The 14,397-nt window shown below is 31.8% G+C and overlaps 1 protein-coding gene and 1 long non-coding RNA gene across 4 annotated transcripts in view; one reads left to right on the forward strand and one right to left on the reverse strand.

The window, feature by feature from the left end:
* The window catches only part of LOC145260605 (L-asparaginase 1-like), a 113,317-nt gene that overhangs the window by 24,503 nt on the left and 74,417 nt on the right, over positions 1 to 14,397 (reverse strand). For all 3 annotated transcript variants that reach the window (XR_013864339.1, XM_080118901.1, XM_080118899.1), the window contains 3 exons: positions 13,229 to 13,411; positions 8,299 to 8,412; positions 311 to 424 (listed from right to left, as the gene is read on the reverse strand). Coding sequence is in view for 2 of the 3 variants with exons in the window: in XM_080118901.1 (XP_079975027.1) it covers positions 311 to 424; positions 8,299 to 8,412; positions 13,229 to 13,411 (411 nt within the window). In the remaining variant the exon portion in view is untranslated. The remainder of the gene's footprint in view (positions 1 to 310; positions 425 to 8,298; positions 8,413 to 13,228; positions 13,412 to 14,397) is intronic.
* Positions 7,657 to 9,248, forward strand: LOC145260606 (uncharacterized). Its single transcript, XR_013864340.1, has 2 exons — positions 7,657 to 7,934; positions 8,319 to 9,248. It is a non-coding gene; the product is annotated as an uncharacterized LOC145260606 (long non-coding RNA).

Consider the following 14,397-nt stretch of genomic DNA (forward strand, 5'->3'; position numbering starts at 1 on the left):
TATACTGAATATCAGTTTTGGGGGAAAAATTATTTTTATTTCTGACTTTGTAGAACATGATTAAGTTTTGCAAAGAGAAAGGAAAAAATAATAACATCATTATTTGGTGCATTTTTGGTTAGAAAGATAGTATCTTAAAACAGATATATCTGGTAACACCAGACTCTTTTAAGAGATTAAGTTATTTTTTATACATGAGTTCAAGAAATGCCATTCTGTTAATGAAGGAATAAAAAAAAAAAAAAACGTAAATCAGTGAAAACATCATGCAATTAATTTTTTGAAAATTACAAAAAAAATCAAAACTTACTTCGGATGTACTAAGCTTTAATGTATCGGCTAACTTAACAATAATGTCCGAGTTGAGCGCCGTTTCCACTTTAGGTATGAGAGTGATTTCTCCTCGAAGGTTTTCACCCATTAACTGAAGAAAGGAAAAATGAAAACCTCAAATTAATGGTGGATCCAAGAATACACAAAAGAAATGATACATTTTTTTATTATTTTTATTCAAGTGCAACTGAATTCTGGGTATTTATGCAGAATAGGGATCACATTGTGATCGGCATATTTCGGATAGTTTAAGTAAACCACTGGAAGGTGCCAAAATGCTAAGCCAATAAAATCATAGCAGCCAACAATTGACAAACTATCTTTTATCTATTAAATTTTTTTTTTACTTTATCTTATGTTTATTAAATTGTTAGGTGAATGTACAAAATAGTTAAAAACCTCTTCCTCCCCAGATAAAGATTGGCTTTCTAAATAACATTATTATTTCAGTATGGCATGTAAACTGCACAAGTACCTTTTCTTCATTGAAAAATTAAGAAAGTAAAGAGTTTAAAAGCCCGGCCATTGACTGTTGTTCAAAAGAAGGTGTTGCTATTTTGCTGCCACTACTCAAATTTTGAAAAGTGGGACAAAACAGCAAATCAAATTCTGGCTGAAAATTTTTTTAAAAACTAATCTTCCTGAAGAAATAAAGAACACAACGGTTGACCAACTAAAATCTCTGCTTCCCCAGATGAGAATACATTTTTCTACATAGTCACCACCATTCTCAATGCACTTTTGTCCAGGAATTCAATGAATGGAATAAATAGGAGGTATTACTTTTGGAATGTCCCTCATAGTTTATATATATATATATATATATATATATATATATATATATATATATATATATATATATATATATTTTGTGTACAGAAAGTTGTTAGTTGAGACAGGTCATTGGTACCGTCGGTTTCAAGCCCGATAATAAGGCCCGTTTAAGGTATCCTTATCAAGCTCTCTTCAGCCAATATTCGTCTATCTTATAACCGGAAGTGTGAAGTATATATACCTCGCGAATCCACGTTCAAATCTCGTTTTGTTTAATCCCCCCCCCCTTTTTTTTTTTTTAGCTATCTATATCTATCTATCTATCTATCTATATATATATATATATATATATATATATATATATATATATATATATATATATATATATATATATATATATATATATATATATATCGGGTAATGTAATACCTAATTTTCAACTTTGAATTATTTAAATTTAAGATCTAATTTCGAAAAAATGTTTTTTTTATATGAATCGATTTTAATTTGAACCCCATTTAATTTTAAAATCTCTTTCCTTATGTATAAAAACTTAAAAATCTGTATTGGTATCGGTTAAAAACTTAAAAATTCGTTTAATTATATCGAACATTTAAAAATTTCCAAAAATACGTTTAAAGTTTTAAAAAATATATTTTTAATTATATCGAATCACGTTTAAAAATTTCGAAATACGTTTAAAAATTATTTTTTAAAAACCCAAATCTTTCAAGGTTTGGGGAAGTGAGTATTTATCTATCCTAAGTGATTTCCCTAGTTTATTAACATTATTATATTTTTCTATAGTTTTAAATTCGAAATAGATTATAAATTACATTTATAAAATATAATTTATATATATATATATATATATATACAGAAAGTGGGTGCTCATTCTCAGTTAAATTTACATTGAAAAGTGATCACCCACTTTTCGAAAAAGTAATTTCTTCATATAAAAATTTCTTTTTGCGACGGAAACGGGTTGCAGATTTGGTTTTAGCATACTGAAATCTACAATAAAATATTTCGCTATACAGGGTGACCCTCGAAAAAAACAAAAGCTAAATGGAGGCCATCTAGAACATATGCTGTAGAACGGAGAAAAAAAAAGCCAAAGTGTTTTGATGTATATAATAAACTAGTTATGACTAAAGTTTCATTTAATTCGGACAAAACACTAAGAAACGGGCCTAATTATGGGTGGGGCTCGTTTTTTCTGGGTCACCCTGTATACGACCGTGAAACAGGCCTTACAGTAAAATAATACCGGAGTTTTTGGGGCAGATTTGCCGTTTAGTTGTACAAATATCCTCAAACCAGGTAATCACTAAAAGGGACACTTAAAAGTCGTCACCTGTATCGAACAAAAGTTTAAAACAACCGATTATATGGCAGCCTATGTCACGGTAACATATATTGAGTGAGTTCTTAACAGTATTTTGTATAGTTTTTTTAGTTTAAACTCATTTTCTCAAAATTTCCCCGAACTTAACGTGTTCAATACAGTCTGCCACCATTTGTATTTTTCAAATATACCGATATGCATTGAATGTTTTTAAACCGATTAAACATTATACATTACATAAAAACACTAAAATCTTATCCAGTTAGGTAGAACATTACTTTTCTTGCCTTTGATAACATTTATTTGTTATATATTTATTTTTTGACAACTTCTTTGTATCTGTATTTAGTAATACAAACCCTTTTAATTTAATGTAACGTTTAATCGGCTTGCAAAACAGTGTTTATCGGTGTATTTGAAAGCTACAAATGGTGGAGGACACTGTTGATTGCATTAAGTTTGAGAAAGTGAATTAAAACTAAAAAAACTATACAAAATACTGTCAGAAACCCACCGATTATGCCAGCCTATGTCATGGTAACATATATTCGGTGGGTTTCTGACACTGTTTTGTATAGTTTTTAGTTTTCAACTTACTTTCCCAAACTTAACGTATTCAACAGAGTCTGCGACCATTTCTGTTTTTCGAGCTAATTAAACATTTTACATTACATAAAACAAAAACAATTATCCAGTTAGGTAGAAACGTAACTTACCTTACCTTTGCTTTCATTTATTTGTTTTTGGACAGCTTTTTCGAATCTGTGCATAGTAACCCCCATCACCCAAATATTAATTACTAACTCACATTTTGTATACAGAAAACGAAGACAAAACAAAAAAATTAGCGTTTCAATATTTTTGCTACGTTCGGCTTCATCCACTGATTGTTGATGGAGCCCAAACCATTATTTACAGAAACTCCGAAGGATCCAGATCAAATTCTGCAAGAGTACCATTTTTTTTCATTTTCGTCTTTTTGTTTTTGCTTTTTGGAGTGGATTGCTGTACTAAGAATATAAGAAACATGCATTTTCTCTTTTTATTAGATTTTTCCATTACACCAAATTGAGCCACTGCAATGCATGGCAGGGTACAGCTAGTATATATATATATATATGTATGTATACATATATATTTATATATAAATATATATTTATATATACATATATATTTATATATAAATATATATTTATATATACATATATATTTATATATAAATATATATGTATATATACATATATATTTATATGTATATATAAATATATATTTATGCATATATATGTATATATTTATAGGCTTGTATATACTGATATTTATTAGCTGTTTTCTATCCGAAAAGAAAACAGTTAAAAAACATCAGTATATACAAGCCTATAAGGTAAGCTGTTTCTCTCAAATACAACATCTTCTGTTGTTCGCTTGCTTCATGGCGAGTTTCTACTACTGTTCCGTTAGTAATTTTTATCCTATACATACATTATATATATATATATATATATATATATATATATATATATATATATATATATTACATACATATATATATTACATACATACATATATATATTACATACATACATATATATATATTACATACATACATATATATATATTACATACATACACACATATATATATACATACATACATATATATACATATATATATGTATATGCATATATATACACATATATATGTATATATATACATTTATATGTATATATATACATATATATACATACATATATACATATGCATATACATATACATATATATATATACATATATATATATACATGTACATATATATATACATATATATATATACATGTACATATATATATACATATATATATATACATGTACATATATATATACATATATATATACATGTACATATATATATATATACATATATATATATACATATATATATACATGTACATATATATATATATATATATATATATATATATATATATATATATATATATATATATATATATATATATATATATATATATATACAAATATATATATTGTTACGACCCGGAATGTATAGGGGTAAAAGTCGTAACACAAAATATAAAAAAAATTATTCAAAAGAAATTAGTTTTCCCGGGGGTTTTTAGGGGTTTATTTCCCTCGCATGCATGCATCAGGGTGTACTCGTCGGCAAGGATCGCCATTTCGTATGTTGTGTCGATCCGCCTCTCGTCCAGGAATAATTTTAGTTCACTAGGGAGGCAGCTCTTGAACTCCTCCATCAAGATCATTTGACGGAGTTTTTCGTAATCAAAGGTGGCATCTTTAGCCGAGGTCCATCTATTGAAATGAGTTTCTTTCTGACGGAAGAATTCGACGTACATCTGGTCTTCTTCCTTTTGGCATGATCGAAATCGTTGCCGATATGCCTCAGGCACTAACTCGTAACTATGGAGGATGGCACGTTTCAGGCGGTCGTAGTCGGTGCAATCTGCTAAAGATAGGGAGGTATATACTTCCTGTGCTTTTCCTTTCAGCGCCGTCTGTAGCAGCATCGGCCATGCATCCCTGGGCCATTTAGCGCTCAAAGCTATTTTCTCAAAATGTAGGAAATACCCGTCCACATTTTCTTCGTGGAACGTCGGTACGAGCCGAATATTTCTGGGGATGTCGAATTCTTCCCTTCTTTCCTGACGGGGTTCAGGTCTGCTCTCTGTTAAAATCCGCAACACGGACTCGTCCACTAGGTCATTATCGACCAAATGTTCCGTCACTATCTCAATTAGTTTGACTTTCCGCATGCCCGGTCTGTAGTTTAACTCATACTGTCTCGTTATCGATAATATGTCATCTTTTTTCATCTTGCACAGTTCTTCAAATGACGGTGACTCTAGGAATGCTTGAACCAGTGCCATCTTTTTTTAATTTTTTATTTTATTTTATTTTAAACACCTCTTGTTACTTTAAATGTGTCCACTGTCTAGTGTCTTTGGAGAAGGATAATCCCGGACGAGGGCCCCATTTATGTTACGACCCGGAATGTCTAGGGGTAAAAGTCGTAACACAAAATATAAAAAAAATATATTTAAAAGAAATTAGTTTTCCCGGGTTTTTAGATACGGGAGGGATATATCCATTTTCTCGAAAGACATTTATAAACACAAGACAGGAAAAACACATCCAAGTAACAATACCGAGGCCAATGGAAAAATTAACACAATTTTATTTACATATATAAAAATATATTGTAACGAGAGTAAAAGAGAATGTGTAACTGGATGAACAAACAAACTTGAAATAGATTCGAGAGAGAATTTCCGCGCAAAAAAACAAACAAAAAAAACTGTTCATATCCTGTCGTCTGCTTGTAACTCCAAAATGGAAGGACAGCCTTTTTGTGTTTTTGTTTTTGTTATTGTTTTCATATATGAGAGAGAGATATAGAGAGAAAAATAAACAATAGACTCACTCAGCGTCGGGTTTTAAATATTTCTATCGCATTCCTTTCTTTTTAAACAATTTCATTCCTTCGTCTATATTGAATACATCGTCATTCCTCATTATCGCCTTTTTTTTGTTTTCTCTGTCGTCAAAATATATCGTTCATTTCTTCGCCGTCGTTAGCATTACAAATGTCGTCACCATCGCCAACACTGTCGCTTCCCTTACCCACCTCCTCGGCTGCTATGTCGTCACTGACTCGCCACCCTGCGCCGCTCCATTCCCTCTCTCTAATGGTATACCTTTCTCTCTCTCTTTGGCGTCCCCTCTCTCACTGTATGTACCTGCATCTCTCTCGCGTCACTCGCTCAATAATACGCGAGGCGGATGCCTGCGGCTTTCCTTCTCTCTAGTTTCATATCTTCTCTCTCCCCCTCTCTCTTTCTTTACAGTTTATAGGTGTCCCCTCGCTGTATTTTCGTATGTTCTCTCTCTCTCTCTCTTTTTCTTTTTCCGGATGTTTACAAATTCACTGAGAGCAGACGACAATATAAAACGCGATAAAAACAGAATTTTCTCTCTCGACTTTAAAAATTTTTTTTTTTTTTTATAATATTAAAAGTAATTATTGTCTCAAATTATATATTTTTTTACATATTTGTAACAATATACACATGTATATATATATGTATATGTATATACATATATATGTATGCATATATATATTTGTATATGTATATATATACATGTATATATATACATGTATATATATGTGTATATATATACATGTATATATGTATATGTATATGTATATATATATATGTATATATATATATATGTTTATATATACATATATATACATATACATATGTATATATGTTTATATATATATATATATATATATATATATATATGATGATTGCAACGTCTTGTCAGACGAGTGCCACTCCTTCAGACATTTAAAATCCATGAGCCCAAATGCCTGAGGGAGTATCTATACAAATATGATGTTACAAAGTCTTAGCTTTGTACGACAGCTAAGTCTCTCTCTCGGTTCAAAATGTTGAGATCCAGCAGCAAGCAAGAGCAAGATAGCAAGCAACAAATTAAACTGCAGACCAGCTTAATGCGGGTAATGGTCTTTCGCTTTTTGGTTTTTTAAATCAGAGATTTGCTTCTCCTAGAAAGGTTGCCTCCACCACGGCTTACGGGAGCCCTGTCCACCCCAATACACATATACACACACACAAATACACACGGTGCTAGTTGGCCGTTGACCCAGAAAAAGAGTTCATTCGCCCTTTGGAAGGTCTTGTTTTTAATCCTTCCGGGAGACTAGCCGCCCTCCTCACCAAACAAGTCTGGTGAGGGAACCAGTTTAGTCGCCGGTGACCCGACCATGAGGCAGGTAGTACTGGGTTACATGGTACCAGTAGCACATGACATGACCTGACATAAGAAACATGCATATATACATACATACATACATATACATATATATAAAAAAGCTATCAGAGAAAATAAATAAAATTTATTAAAACTAGCAAAAGTATGCTTCTTCCTGTCACAAATTTTTCGCTGAGCTAGGAGGATTATATAATTGTGAAAGAACTGCACACAATACGGAGTTAAAAGAAAATAAATTATTTTGGGACTATTTCAATAATTTTCAATGATTACCCATTTATTTTTTATCATTGCTTTTGTTTGAATTCATGTTTTCAAACATGATCATATATCCATGACGTCACAATAAATCTGTAGTTTTTTTGTTTAGGTAATGTTTTACGCTCTATCTATAAGAAAGTTTACATAGGTTAAATGCTCGATTCGAAAAAGTAAATTTGAGCAGCAAAATCATATTTATCCTTCTAGACGAGTCATACCTGTTCGCGCCATGTTGTTGGAAAAGAGAAAAAGAGGCAGTTTATTTTCATTCAGGGTCTTTTATATCACGTGGTGGCTCCAGCGAAGCTGTCAGAAAAGATTTGAGAAATGTGTTTTCCTTCATGCGCTGATTGGACAGAAAGTGGATACCCTCTGTCACGTGGTATGCTCTGTTTTATGTCCTCATGAAAAGACAAAGTTTTACTTTTTATCTCCACAGAATTTGCATGGATGCATACAGCAAACGTGCGTAACTGAAATGTTATTTATTTTAATGTCTCTGGCGTACCGCTACAAGAATTCATTATTTACTATTGATGCAAAATTCTCCATGTTTAAAAGTAATTCAGATATATGATATTTCGAAATACAATAATTTCTGCAACTTATGACATTTAATGCAAGATGTAAAAGAATTTTATGATCTTAGATTTGCTCAAAATAGAGAACTCAGTACATGATTAAAGAAATTATTTTTACACAAAAGTTTTAAAATCTTTTCTTTTTTTTTTCTTTTGGAAACAAACCTTTCTTTTGTCTTCAATAGATAAGTCTTCCTGACCAAGGACAACCATAAGTTTTGTAATGGCAGCCTCAAGAGTCATGTCACCACCGGAAATTACCTTGGCTTTATGCAGACCCTGAAAGTAAAAGATGAAATTCGTTTCCAGTAAGAAATAACACAAATTGTCTAAATAATCCAAAAAGTTCAAAGAATTAAAACAGTGCAGGCAAACCTGTGCGAACCTTTTCTAGTCTCACACAAAAACACGTGTTCACATTTCAAGCTATATTACTTGTCATATACATACGCACACACAAACATACGCGCCCACGTCCACACACGTACATATATTCACGTTCGCGTACATACACTCACATTCACGTGTATATATACACACACGCTAACGTACACACATGTACTCACACACGCGCATACATACGCACACAGATGGACGACGTTACTTCCTTTCAATGGAAATCCACACATGCGCAAAAGACACTCCGGAAACGAGTATAAAAGAAAGAGCAATAAGCGGCTCCTCCTTTTTAGGCCCAGCTTTCGAGCTGGACGGTCTACGGACCGACCGCGTGCGTCACGTCCACTTACTACTATGTGGGACAAAAAGCTAACAGACCGTACGTACACATTCTCACTCTTTCTCTCTCTATCTATTACTGGTCCCTGAGAACACCACCGCGTAGCTGACTGCTAACATGGCGTACAGCTTAACCTCTATCCTCTTCTTTGTCTACACGCTGGACTATCATTCTCATTTTCACTACGTTACTCCTTTCTCTTCCCATGCGCGAACAAACGATAGTGACCCGAACTTCAGATGAGCACACATTTCCTTTTCTTTCTACAGCACCAGTCCCGCAACGAACATTGGTTACACACGCGCGAACATGAACACATGTTATATCTAAAACATTCTTTCAACAGTAAATAAACGACGTTTATCTTATCCATCAATTGAGTTTTTATTTCCTTCAGTTCCATTCGTTTCATTATTTTCTTGTAGCGAGTTAGGGTATTATTATATCCTGGTCCGCAACAAACGCAAAAATAATATTGTAATCAAAAGAAAAATGCTATTTATTTTGCATTCTTATTAATACTAGGGTGTACTGGGCTATTGTCAGAATTTAATTCTTCTATCTACCCTTGTTTCTCTCTTTCTTTTCTTCTTTCTTTAACTCACCCATCTATGCAAGTAGTTGTAGACTGCTACTAATATCACGTGACTGTTTCTTTGTTGACGATTGGTTGAGTGATTTTTTGCTCGCCGATTTAAGTGAAAATGAAAGTGAAAAGAAGCAGTTGCTGCCTTAGCCTTTGGGAGTGAAAGGTCGCTTTGCGAGTGAAAGGTCGCTTTGGGAGTGAAAGGTCGTTGTTTGAAAATGTCGGACTTGGATGTAACAACCCATCATGGCGATACATCAGGAGGCTCTAGATGAAGGTCCTATTTCGTCAGTTAAATTTTCATCTAGGTAACGAAAATGAGGAGAAAAATGCCGGCTGAGTTCAGACAGAAAAGTCTTTAAAAATCAAGTCAAAAGTCTTGTCCAGAGGACAAGAAAAAAGTGCAAATGTTAAACCTTGGACGAGTGAAAAAAAGTGATGGTACAAACAATGGACCAAGTAAAGATTAGATACCCTGTAGCAGAAGATGAAGATTGGCGAACATTTCAAGTGACACCGGTTGTTTGATCTTGACATTGCCGTTGGTTGTTTGTAAACACGTCAAATAGCAGATATGGTCGAATGTTCGCGAGCAAGATTTTTTAAAATATATTTACAAAACTTTTTAAGATTTAAAAGAAAAAATATATATTTACAAAACATTTTCTTTAATATTAAATATTTACAAAACTTTTAAGGATTAAAAAAAACTTTTTTCTATTTGCACAAAACTTTTTAATATAAGTAACAAAACAAAGGTATTTAAACCAAATATATTTCAAATGTGTGTCTTTCTGAATGCGTCCTGTGAATATATTAGTATTCACAGAACTTTTAAAATAAAACTAATAACAATAATTATAATAAAAATAAATAAAAAGAATGGACTTTATTAATTACAAAACATTAACTGAGAAATTCGGACGCTAAACTTACTTGCATTTAATTTTCCGTTGTGGAGAAGTAAGCAAATAGCAAGTGTTTTGTGATACTACATTTCATCTTTATAAAAACAAAAGTTATAAAAACGTATGCGAATAAAATAATATATTTTTAAATCTCGATTGTTTATACTTGTTGCTTATACTTGTGATTTTATTATACTTAACAATTGCCTTCATCTAGAAGGATTTCTTTTTCACTGACCACCGACATACATCGCATTTTCAATAAATAAATTTTATTTAAAACACACACACACACACACACACACACACACACACACACACACACACACACACACACACACACACACACACACACACACAAATCAATCTTGGTTGCAAAAACCCGCAAAACATTCGCAAAAATCCGAACAAGTCAGTTATTTTATATTTGTTTCTGCCATTAAAAGTTTGCTTAAATAATTTTATTTAAAAGTTTTTAAAAATATGTATTTTTTTTAATAGAGAGACTATATCAGCGTCCGAAATTCTCAGTTATAATATCGTTTTTTTTAATGTTTTGTGATTAATATTTGCATAAGCATGCGTGCGCTAAGTGTATTTTGTGTTTTGCCTATTTATGTGTATTGTTATTGGGATATGTTTAAAGCGGGATTGAACTTTGTTATGAAGTTTTTTTTCCTGTGTTAGTAGGTAAAAGTAGTTGTCAGTTTGGAAAATGGGCATTATCTCAAATTTTCCTCTACTACATGTGTGTATGTGCTGTGACACATGCAGGTGTCTATTTTCTGCGATTTTGATGTTGGATCGATGTAAGGCTACTCTACTACTAAGGTTTTTAGTGGTGCCTATGTAGGATTTATCGCATGCTGCACATTTTATTACATAGACCACATTTTTTGAGGTTCAGTCTAGGTCTTTTTTAATTTTGAATGTTTGTATGGGGTTCATTAATGTGTATGTGTTTCCCTCTAATATTATGTTGCAGACTCCACATCGTTGTTTGTTGCATTTTATGACTCCTTTCGTTGTGTCTTGATTGATTTTGGATGACGTAAGAATGCGCTTTAGGTTTTTGGGTTGGCGAATGAATCTAAGAAAAAGAAAATACCCACCACAACTTATAGACAAAGGGATCAAACTAGCGATAAATATACCAGTAGAAGATTTGAGAACCCCTAAAAAACGAAACAAAGAACAAATCCTTACATACGTCTCCACACACAACACAAACAACACAGAAATTTGGTTAGTTTGCTATTTTGGTTAAGTAGGACGAGGTTATCTCTGTGAAAATTTAACTAAACAAACAATTAGAAATAAAACACACTACTCTTCCCACATTAAAAAAATCCTTCTAGATTAAGACAACTTTAACCAATATCAGTGTGGTGTGTAGGTGCGTATGTATGTGTGTGGGTGAGTACGTGTGTTTATGTATGTGTGGGTGTGTGTATGTATGTATATTCCTGCATTTATATTTCTTTATATATATGTACATACATGTGTCTGTGTGTCTGTGTGTGTACATATGCATGCACGCAGATGTGTATATGTATATATGTGTGCATGTGTGCATATACATATATGTGTGTGTATATTTATGCATGTGTGTGTGTATGTGTGTGTATATGTGTATATATCATCTATTTTCCATTTTTTGTGTGTGTGTGTGTGAGTGTGTTTGTGTTTGGGTGACGTAATACATGTATGTATGTGTATTTAGATTGGGAATCGACCCTATACCGATCTAGATATCCTGCTTCTTTCTCCATCTTACATGCACAGGCATGGGGGCGCACATGCAGGCACACACACACACACACACACACACACACACACACACACACACACACACACACACACACACACACACACACAAGCGCACATGTGAAAAAAATCACAGATCTTGACCCACACGCATTCACACACGCACAACACACAACCCTCGCCTTAATACACAAGTACACACTGACACATACACACACATCAAAAAAGAAAGAAAATAAAAAAACTTGAAAATATGTCTCAAATAAACACAAACCCTTCCACCCACTAAATGAACTTAACTCTAACTGATTAAATTTTTAACCAGCTCACCGACTGTTGGTGACAAAAAGTCTGAGACTGACATTTCTCTGAAAAAAACAATCAGTGTTGCCAGAGAAAAATGTTTTCCAAAAAGACATTACCTTAAAAAAACTTTATATAAAAATATCTGAAGAGAGCTGAACAAGGCTTGAAACGCGTTATAAAAATATTTTAAAATATTAAAAAATGATAAAAGTCTGAAAAAACCTACAATTGTTGATGGCTACACTCTTTTGAATGTATATATATATATATATATATATATATATATATATATATATATATATATATATATGTGTGTGTGTGTGTGTGTGTGTCTGGGGGGAGTGTGTGTGTATGCGCATATATATATATATATATATATATATATATATATATATATATATATATATATATATATATATATATATACTAGACATTTTAGCCTAGTAAAAAACGGCAAAAGTTATAGCTTATTGACTTAGAATAAGCATATTATGCAAAATTGATGATTGATGGTTATGGTTATTTTTCTGCTCATTTTTTTCATGGAATACTAATTCCTATTAATCCTTAATAATTCTCACCGTGCATTTAATTCCATAACACTTAGTTTGGTGTACTTATCATAAAAAGGTCCGTACAAAATTTCATTCAAATAGGATCAGTAGTTTCTGAGAAAAAGTAGAATGGAGAGACAGGCAGACAGATGTATAGACTAAGAGGAATATTATATGGAGTTTTGACAGTTTTCAAGATATTCATTTTTGAAGAAACTTTAAAAGCATTACTTACCTCAGCGACAGCATAGTAGAGTGCGACTGAGCCTTTCTGACACTGAGTGACATTAATCATCAACAATCCTTTTTCAGATGCTTCTTTCAACAAGTTAATGAATTCTTCATTATTTGGAGCATTTCCCGCACCAAATGTTTTGATAACAAGACCTTTGATTCCTGAATTTAAAATAGACTTCACCTGAAGTAAAAAATTTTTTAAAAATCACATAATAGATATATTATTATTATTATTATTATTATTATTATTATTATTATTATTATTTCATATATTTGCATAAAGTGTTATGAGGTGCTATACTGTATTATGCATCCATTTTCAGTATTTACTTCGGCTATCATTATACAATCATTAGGATAAAAGGCATTTTAGTCTGATGAGTCTCTACAGGGTTAAATGCAGGAACCTCTGTCTAGATTGTAGCCATAAAATGTTTTCATAAATTAATATATATATATATAATAAACCACCTTAAATCATTAAAAATTACTTATTAGTAAAAATAGATTACAATTTTTTTTTTTTAATAAATTAAGTCAGACTAATTATCCCCCTTACACCATTTAAATAAATAAAGTAAAGAAAACATGACAATTATCTCCCCTTACAACATGTAATTGCACAAACAACATATATAAACCGTAGTGTCTTTAAATCAAAAATACGTTAACGGAAATAATTTATTGCACGGGCGACCCCCCCCCCCCTTTTAAAATTCATCATTCAATAAGATAAAAAGCTATAGCAAACATCTAAATGAGTATTTTAACCATAGTTCCTGATTTCAAAAAGCGAAAAATTAAAAGGTAAATATCTCTATATATTTTTAAAGCAAATAATGTAAATTCAAATCTATATTTTACTCTATTTATTTTATATCTCTAACCCATATTAATTTGCTTATAAATTTTAAATCCAGACCTTTTATTTCAATTTTTTTCAGATTCATCTGCCTTACTTTTAATGCTAGGTTTATTTATGGTGTCTTTTAAATTCAATAAAAACCCTTCAAAATTTGCTGACGAGGAGACCTTGCTTATTAAAAAACTATATGTAATTATTGTACGTAACTTGATGTATACCACAATAAAAAGCATTGTTTTCCGAAACGATCGTACAGATAGTTGATTTTGTTGTTGTTGTTCCTTCTTATGAAACGGATTTTT

Source organism: Euprymna scolopes, chromosome 36 (assembly GCF_053919585.1).
Source record: "Euprymna scolopes isolate OS-2025 chromosome 36, ASM5391958v1, whole genome shotgun sequence".
NCBI lineage: Eukaryota > Metazoa > Mollusca > Cephalopoda > Sepiida > Sepiolidae > Euprymna > Euprymna scolopes.